General features: G+C 38.3%; 2 protein-coding genes across 2 annotated transcripts in view; both read right to left on the reverse strand.

Annotated features, from left to right (window-relative positions):
• Nucleotides 1-2,241, reverse strand: part of LOC101854590 (sushi domain-containing protein 2) — a gene marked incomplete in the record, with an annotated part of 36,896 nt that extends 34,655 nt beyond the window's left edge. The window contains 1 exon segment of the mRNA XM_013085467.2: nt 1,983-2,241. Within this exon segment, the coding sequence (XP_012940921.1) occupies nt 1,983-2,235 (253 nt within the window).
• A 5,414-nt stretch (nt 2,242-7,655) lies between these two features.
• Nucleotides 7,656-10,000, reverse strand: part of LOC101854811 — a gene marked incomplete at its 5' end in the record, with an annotated part of 5,657 nt that continues 3,312 nt past the window's right edge. The window contains 2 exon segments of the mRNA XM_013085469.2: nt 7,656-7,880; nt 9,139-9,252. Coding sequence (XP_012940923.1) covers nt 7,656-7,880; nt 9,139-9,252 — 339 coding nt within the window.

A 10,000-nucleotide genomic window follows, 5' to 3' on the forward strand; every position in this document is an offset into this window, starting at 1 on the left:
ACTCTCCCCTCGGTGTCTTCTTTTCTCCTTTCCTTTTCTCCTTTTCTCCTTATATCTATCCATCGAAGATACAAAAGAAGGACAGAAAGAGAGAGACAGAATAAGAAAGAGAATGGGAGAAAGGGAGAGAGAGAGAGAGAGAGAGAGGGGGGGGAGAGAGAAAATACAGACCTAGCAAAAGAGTAATAAATTGTCTTGAACAATAAACCATAAAAATGTTTTGCACCTCTATCAACACTCTTTAGATTATTTAGGAGACGGGCTACTTTGACCCGGCCCGTTTAAGCCAAACTTGGGGGAGGGAGGGGCGGGAATGGAGCGTTCCAGCAGACAAACGGAGATAGTTTGTCTTGTAAGATAGTTTTCCAATAAATTGATCGTTCTCGTGTCTTTTTCTTGCAATGGTGAAAAGCCAAATCGTAATACTACAAAGTTTGTTACTGACAGACAGACAGACAGGAAGACAGACAGACAGATAGATGGATAGACAGCTAGACAGACAGACACATTGGCAGATAGACAGAAGGATGGATGGATAGGCTGGCAGACGGACCCGATAGATAGATAGATAGATAGATAGATAGATAGATAGATAGATAGGTAATCTGACAAATCTTGCACGGTCAACAATCAATGTGGCTGCACAGTTTATATGACTGCACGGACGAGTAAGACATTCGGACAAAATAAATAACAAAAGGAAAGGAAAGAAGTACAATGTATCATTCGCACCCTCCAAAAACACCATTGTCTATTGTTACAGAGTTCTTAATCAGAGACCCGAAATTAAGTCATTCGGACTTGTGGTAACAGGACAATATAGATATCACAGGTTTTCACTTTTGATAGTTTCTCAAAATAGAAATTTAAAAAAATTAAATGAATGAAATAATATGTCTTATCTAACCCGCTTTTGAACAGAACCATTCAGCAACATTGCTCCTGAATGCAATTACGAGTAATTTACAGATTGCCATGGAGAGGTGGGGTTTGAATTAGCGGGTGGAGGGAGGAAATAATTGATTACTGGAAGGCTTGTCTTCAAAATCTAAAATATCCAATTTCTTCCCCATGCTTTAACTCCGATGTTTCGCTGAGTGCCGTCCTGTACTTTTGCTAAAGAAGGTATGGAATGACTCAGTTTGACACACGACCTGTGCGTTGTCTTTTAACCTTCCTAAACCAACTGATGGCAGGCATATACAGTTGGGTCCGGTAAGACACACACTTATGCTATTCCAATTATTCGATATCATCAGACGTTATACTTACTTACTTTACTTTTTCATCTTTTTGGGGGGAATTTCACAAGTAGGATAAGTCATGGTCTACTACCATAACTCATGTAATCAATAATTATTTTTACGTAAGGACGGCTATGCAGCTCTTTCATTTGGAATTGTAATTTCTCATGGTTTCCTTGGCTCTCTTCCACCTTTTGCGAGATCTTCATTTTACTTTATAGCATCAAACATTCACTCTAAATCCACCTTTACACATCCACAACAGTGAAGGGCTCACAATCCAGAACGCATTCTATTGTGTTTGTGTCCAATAGCCGTATGGTCGAGAACGTTATCTCTGAACATTCTCGTTCAATCGCAAAGGCCGTTGGTCAAGCAGAGGCTAATGCCCTGAGACCAACATTGGACGTGATACAGGTGAATGGTTGGAGAGCTCCACTAGTAGGCCCTACTTCTTTACTTTCCCTCTGTTGTTTCTGTTTGTCTGTTTTCCTTTTCAACAGCTCTAAATGACCATTATTGTGTCGATGTGCTTCTCTTCTCTCCCTTTCAAAACTCAAACTTGATATAATAGATCGGCCAAACTTCTGTCTCTGCCGACCTTCAGGCAGCCTACATCACATAGAACTCTCTGTCTTTCTTTTCTAATTTCTACTTTACCAGGCTTTAAAATACCACATTTGAAATTTGCATATATAATTATTAATTCAGAATAATACAAATTTGAGAATGTTTTACCTTCTGCTTGAACATAAGTCCACAATCCGAGCAGGAGAAGGCAAGAGAGGCGGAGACTGACTTGGGGACGCGCCATTTTGCAAGCGGCGTCAATGTTTAAACTGAGACCGAGAGCAACGCGTTCGAAAAATAGGGTCACTCTGATAACAACCGGCGAGATAATGAGGACCGACGAACAGACGTGACTAATGCTGTACCTGGCCTTTTTTTTAGAGGGGGTGTCACCAGATCCCTCTTTGAAAGAAGTGCGCATTGGTGCAACGCAGAATTCTGATAGGTTTGAGATAAACGCCCACGTAGTATGCTTGTTCCCCCCCCCCCCACTCTTCCCCCATTTACGATGACATGTCACCGGCAATTTGGCGCGACTCTGAGCTTGCTTGACCTTTTTCTCTTTCTTGTTTTCGGTCGTCAAACCGGATATAGTAGCATTACAATAATCTAATTTGGATAAAATCAGTGTTGTTATTGATGTCTTGGCTGCCCCTTTAGTTAAATAGTTTCGTACACTGCCAATTTTTAAAGCGGGGAATAGATACTTTAGCTGAGCTAGCTACTTTGGGAGAATATAGACATAATATTGTAATCCAACTGAGCCCCTAGGTTTATTAAGACTTCTTTTTGAACTAATGGTATGATTGTTGATGTCAATTTATAATTCTGCAAGATTCCTTATGGCTTTTGTATTTCCACTGAACATTATTTACGTCTTGACATCATCCAGTTTCAATTTATTACTGGTCACCCATATTTTAAATTGTTGAATACATTGCTCAGTGGAGTCGACTTAAGTGATATTTGATCGAAGTCAATAAACTTATAAATATGAGTATCATTGGCATAAAAATGGTAATTCATACCATTTTGTCTTGAAAAATCAGCAATAGGCTGTAAATAAGACAGGTCCAAGAACAAACCCCCGAGAAGCACCAAATCTGAGCAAAACATTATCTTTACACGTGCCTACAACCACAACTGCTTGTTTTCGATCTTTAAGATATGACTCAAACCATTGCAGGACAGTACCCTTTACGCCAAAAATAGTATTTAGTCTCTCGAGTAAAATGTCATGATCAATGGCATTGAAAGTTACAAAAGAGTAAGAAGACACACCTTTCTTTCATCAGTTCCTTTTAAGATATCAGTACAGACCTTAAGTAACGCTATCTCGTTTATTGACCTTTTAAAAATTTACTGCCATCTGTTTCATTGATAACATTATTCCATAATTTTATTTTTTTTATAACCGAGCGCGCTTAAAATAGCGGATCCTTGATAAGTATGTCGTAGTTTAAATCAATGACGTTCCGAACAGTCATCCCGACCTTCGAAGAAAAAATATTCTTAATAAGCAGGGTAGACTCTTGTCCGATTAGTCGTGTGTGTTGATTGATCAAGTCAAGACTGGATATAAGATCAGTCTAAAAACACATATATATTTTTTAATGATAAAGAAAAGGAAATTCACCAAGAGTACTAAATGCAGACCGAAGAGGCACTGAAAATAAAAAAGCTCCTAGGTTTGGGGGTATTAACCAAACATTCGCCTGCCTACTCAGCAGTCGCTGTGGGGTTTGATCAAATAACAGACGGGGAGCATGCATTGTTTATTCGGCTCTCCTTCATTGAAAGCTCTAACGATCAAAGCGCTTGAGGAGCCCCTTAAACATTTACTTTTCAATGAGGGCAATGAAAACTATCTGTAACATTTCCAGGTTCTGGATATAGATATCTTTATCAGATCATCGCTAGATACACATTTTGTGTCTTCCAACGGATACAGGGAATCGGATGTTTCATGTCTATCCCCCCCCCCCCCAACCCTCTGAATTAAGTCGGCGGACATTACTGCATACCATAACAAGAGTTAAGGAATCGTGTGCAATGGAATGAGAGTAACTTGTGAATGACACGAAAATAAAAACTGGGAACTAAAAAAGCCTTATGGACGTCCGGTATCAATTAAGAACAAATTAAGTAAAGGTTGTTTTTTTGCTTGTTTGTTTGCTCGTTTGTTTGTTTGTTAGCTTGTTTGTTTGTTTTTGTTATTGTTTGTTTTTGCTTTTTGTGGGTTGCTTTTTTTGTATTTTATTTTCAAACTAAAACGAAGGCTGTGGATAATTTCTCAAGTCTTCAGTCAGAACACAGAAGAAACTGCTCCTGCAGTAGAACTGTTTATTAAACTCCATTTAATCTGAGACATAGAGTGAGAGCAACGCATTCGAAAAATAGGGTCACCTTGATAACAACCTACGAAGTAATAATGAGGACCGATGAACAGACGTGACTATTATATATAGTGCTGTCAAAAATATTTGGCACAACTTATTGTCAAATATTTTCTAAAATATCAAACATAGACTTTCCAGCTTTTGAGCAAGGTCAAACTTGATGTCGAAGGCTAGAGGCGATATAAGAAAGAGTACAAAACAAGAAAAGAAGGAGCAAACCACACCATAACACCCGTCAAAACGCCAACAGTTAATAAGGCGTCTACCTGCCGCTCCTTTTGTATTGCTGTATATTCTTGGTAAACGAACTTTGGCATTTCGTTTACTAGGTACAAAATTTATTTCCTTAATTCGATTACTATGCTAATGACAGGAAAGACCGACAGGTTTGTGAGTGTGTGTGTGTGTGTGTGTGTGTGTGTGTGTGTGTGTGTGTGTGTGTGTGTCTCTGTCTTTCTCCAGCAGTAATGGATAACAGAGTGACAGAGTGATAACGGAAAAGAAACGAAAACGAATGAGAACAAACAAAAAGAACCCTCTCAGGTTCCCTTTGGCAGTGACCCTTTTACAACGAGCACACGCCAAGTTTATACTTCCAATAAGCCCTACAGCACCTTATGCAGGGGTTAGGGGCTCAAAGTGAAGAAAGATTTGTGGAGGGGTGGGGGAATAGGGTAGTCGGCGAGGTGGGGTGGAGTGGAGAATGACGAAGTGCAAATAAGGGAATTTCCAGGGGATTCCCCTGTGCGATAAGTCGGTGGACAAAGAAAGAAACACGTTCAGTGGTCAGATTATACATGTATTGACAACATACGGTTGATACTGTCAAAAAACGTCCTTCTATTTTTAAGGGGAAAATCTTTTGTTTTAGACAAGTAGACATCTTGGACAGTACCATTACAATGTTGAAAAAAAATTAATAAAACGGGTTAAGCGGAAACTGGTTGTAATATTAGTATTATCATTATCATTATTATTATTATTATTATATTATTATTATTATTATTATTATTATTATTATTATTACTATTATTATTAATAATAATATTATTATTATTATTATTACTATTATTATTATGGAAGTTGTAGCGCTACCCACTGGGGACCCTGCAGTCCCCTAGCGCTGCTTTGTGCACATGTGGACTGCATAGAAACACACACACACCCCAAGCAGTCGGCGGTAAAACTAGATTTCTAGTCTCGCGTCGCCTGGTTACATCGGAAAAGCGGGCCCGCCACGGCGTGGGTCAAAAGTCCAAAGAAGGATTGCAATACATTGGACGTAGAGAGTCTTTGGTAGTACTAATACTAGGCCTACTACTAGATCTAGATATGATAGGCACAGACTGCAATTTTTTTTAATTGAAAAAGAGTAGACCTACCGTTCATGTAGTGTAGTGGACAGTCCATGTCATAAGTACTACTAGATCTAGATCTAGAACATAAATCTAGATCTAGATAGATCAACAAACATGTCGATATAAATGATACATTCGCCTTAAATAAACAGTGTTTGGCTCTAGATCTAGATTCTCCCACCATACGAATTAACTTAACTAGATTTAGATAATATGTATCAGTAGGATAGTAGAAAAACAAATGAAGAAGTCTAGGCTGAAGCAAATCATAATAATAATAATAATAATAATAATAATAATAATAATAATTATAATAATAATAATGATAATATAATAATAATAATAATAATAATAATAGTAATAGTAATAATAACAGTAATGATAAATGATATTTCATACATTTTATAGCGCTCAACCCCGACTATTGAACACGCGCTCTGGGCTCTTTACAAACAAGTATCAACACGTAAACAATAGATTGTGTTGTGCTTAAAAACCTCAATACGGTATATTTCTTTAATCTAAAAATAGAAATGGCTTCAATTGACTTTTGAAAGCACCTCTCTTAAATCACCATGCAGTGCGTTCCAAGTCTTAGGACAGATGAAATGAAAATGCCTTTTCATTTATTGTTTATAGTTTTATTAAAGATCATTGTAATTTCTTTTTGCTAGCTGATGACTTTAAACTGCCAGCTGGAATGTACAGTTTTGACAGATTTGAGAAATAACATGATGGCGCATTATCATTCAAGCATTACAATTTGTGACATAGAGTGGTCATCCTGTACTTAAAATCTTTTGTCAACAATTCATCATTTCTGATTATCAGTCCCCTTACTGAACGGAGGTCCTTGGGTTGATAATAAAAAAATTAAAATCAAATTATGTTCTTGAACAGGATATAGCTTATCGCTACCTTAGAATTACAAAGTTCTATCTTGCATTTTTTGGGCCGTTTTGAATTACTAAGACCATGAGGTCAGAAACCATAATATTATGTTCTATCTGCCTTATCAAAATCGTAACATTATTAGGAGTCGTTATCAAGATATTCAAAGCATTGCATTTGAAAAAGGTTGACGTGATGTGAAACTCAAAACCTGTGACGTAAAATTTCACAAAACTAGGTAGTCAACAATGTACTGAGTAGATAGAACTTTGTAGTTTTGAGCTATCATAATATAGTAATCGTTGATACTGTCTTTCTTCTGTCTTCAAAAAACAGTAAAAACCACATCGAGTTATCTTCACTTATTCCTCCGCCAAGAGGGATGATTCCAATCTGAGCAAGATTTGAACCTGTTACTCCTGCAAGAAGATTAATTTCAAGCTCATATTCATCTCAGCCATAATGGTGTTAAACATTTGTTCTTCTTTGTATCTGGGGTTTGAGTCCTTGAGGTTCGAAGGAAGGCGAGTGTTGTTTTACAGAGTTAGGGAAGAGATAATAGAAGCGTAAGTAAACGTGTTTATAATCTTTTCCTGAAGTACGATCAGCAAGCCAATCCTTTCAGGGATCCTGTGGAGAAAGGGTGGGGCAGCTATGGCATTGCACTGCTCGCAATGATACCTATTCTCCTACCACCTAAGGAGTAAGTAACAAAGTATAATCCTGACGTAGCTCCTGAACACAACAGTAAACTTAAAACGGTATGGGCTTTTTATTTTTAAAAACAACAAAAAAAACCCGAAAAAAACAAAACAAGCAAAAACAAACAACAACCTTTTTACAATAATGAAATACAAATCAAATGTGCAAATGTGTACATAAATCAGTTTATAATATTAAAATAACATCATGATCTTAGCAGACACTTTGCCACCTCAAAATTACAAAGTTCTGTCTTACATTTTGGGCTGTTTCTGAATTACTAAAAGACCATGAGGTCAGAAACGAGATATTTTATCTGTTCTATCAAAATCGTAAGATTATTCGGAGTCGTTATCAAGCTATTCATAAGAATTATATTGGATAAAAGCTTGACATATTGTGAAACTCAAACTTTTTTACTTCAAATTTCTCAAAACTAAGCACTGGACAGATAGAGCTTAGTAATTCTAAGGTAACGACATATCAAAGTACTATGAGGACTGGTCTTGGCGTCCCGGTGACCCAAGATTCAATGAAAAGTCGTTAGCATTCTCTGCCATTTGGTTTTTCGATGTCGCAGACGAGAGCCTTCTGGTCGCGGAGCTCTGTGATTGGCTGGCTGGCACATCCAATGCTCTGGCCGCTTCTGTTGATTGGCTGGAAGCTTGTGCAGTAATGGGAGACTGGTTGATGCTTGAAACTCGCCGGGCTGAAAGCTGTGCATAAAACAAAAATGTCCCATTTTAGGAGAGCTCAACTTGAGCCTGACATCTATTAATTAAGAAGTATCTATTCAAGACAGATCGGTATCTTTTTTTAGAAAGCAAGACATAGACGAGCTTTAAGTTGATATCAAGAAATGTAAGCATAAGTCAAAAAAGTGATGAGCGCCATAAAACTTTTGTATTTTCCTAGTGTCATGGTGCCGGTGGCCTGGTGGTTAAGCTCTCCAAATCGGAAACCATAAAGTCGTAGGTTCGAATCCCGCTAACAACCCGATGTTGTGCCCTTGGGAAAGGCACTTCACACAAATTTTCCCCACTTCATCCAGGTAGGAATGCGTAACCGGCTGTCGGCAGCAAAGGATCTTGTCGGTTTGTTCATTAGGGTTAGAACGCGTGCAATCCACAGCTTGCACTGTATTCTTCCTGGGAAGCCGAAAATGTGTCCTAGAGTCTGCTGAGTAAATAATGGTTGTAACGCGCATGGAGCATGCAGTAGAGCATGGATGTGCGCTATGTAAATGGAATTATTATTTTTATATGTAATAGAATGCCATCAATAGGTCCATGAGTAACAGTTACAGAATTCACAAAAGTATTAATCAATTCACGAAATCACCATTACATTCAATTGACAAATAAACCAACCACCTAATAAACAAACAATCGAACTAATTAACAAACCAACAAACCTACCAATTAACTTACTAACCACCACGCAAAGCAACCAACCAACCAGCTAATCAAACAACTAACAGGTCAGTTAGCCAATCAGCATACCGATAAACCAGTTAACCAACAGATCGGATAAGCCAGCAACTTTCACAGAATAATTCAATAGCGGTAATTTCTTCACTTGAACCAATCTGTAGGCATGGACATTAGAGCTGATGTCCCCGTCTTTAACTATGGTCTCACTGTGTTGAATGTGGCCTGAAATGGTAACGTCCATGTCCTTATTAAGGTCAGTATAACCTTCTTTCTTCCTTTTCTTTTCTTTTATATACGGTATACGTCCCTCATCGATTAAGTTTAGATCACTCAGGAGGCGAGCTGCTTGGATCCAGCCTATCAAGACCAACCAAGGTAGGGTGGTTGATCATATCTCAGGGCACAGTCAAAGATACTCAATATAAACCTTTCCCGGACACAAACATCTTCTGGGTGCGACGGTAAAGAGCCTAACTGATGCTCGTTCAAGACAAACCAATGCTGGTTCAAGACAAACCAATGCCCTTCGCCCTTCACCCACCGTAGGTCGTCTTGTGGTCGTTCGTCTTCCAGGAGTGGCCGCTTTCCCTTGCTCTTCCGGTTCCTCTTTCTGTTTGGGCAGTTTCCGTTTGTTCGCTGCCTCGCGTACTAATTTCTGGGGGAAGTAAAACAAAACGGATATAAGGCATTATTATCATAGCTCAGCAAAAGGAAACTACAATTTGACACTAGGTTTGTTTTTTTGTTGTTTTTTGTTTTTTGTTTTGTTGTTGTTGTATAGTTGTTTTACTTTTGGGGGATTTGTGGGCTTTTTTTGTTCCTTTGTTCGAATTGACGATCCGATCACTTTTTCCTTTATTTTATGACTTTATGACTTTGTTTTACGCCTACCATCGGCACAGTGTGAGCTTAACTCTTTGCATACAGAAGGCTTTTCCGACTTTGAACGAAGCCAATTTTGTCAATCAATTTTGCAGGGTAATAAACCTCCTATGTAACCCATTTGCATAAAACACACCAATTTGAGAATACAATAAAAGGCTCTTGCAGCAAGCGTGCAGTTTGGTGGATTTCCTGGGGTTCCATAAGTTTTGTTATGACTGTAAACAACAAAGCGATGATGTGTACCAGCTAGACTAGCTCCCCGAATGAAATAGCTTGAAGCAATAATACTAGATAGCAATTATTGTATGGCGCAAATTCCCTCTCAACAGCAAGCTCTGTGCGCTTCACAAGCTATACTACTACCCCAAAAGACCTGATAGCATTTTGAAACAATCTCAACTTCCAGGGAAGCATACAGTGCAGGCTGCCAGTTATAGGCGCTAAAACACAAACATAAGTGATGAGAAGCACATTGATTCAATAAAAATCATTAATTGGAGAAGGGAAACAACAGGTAG

Source organism: Aplysia californica, unplaced genomic scaffold (genome assembly GCF_000002075.1).
Source record: "Aplysia californica isolate F4 #8 unplaced genomic scaffold, AplCal3.0 scaffold00378, whole genome shotgun sequence".
Classification (NCBI taxonomy): domain Eukaryota; kingdom Metazoa; phylum Mollusca; class Gastropoda; order Aplysiida; family Aplysiidae; genus Aplysia; species Aplysia californica.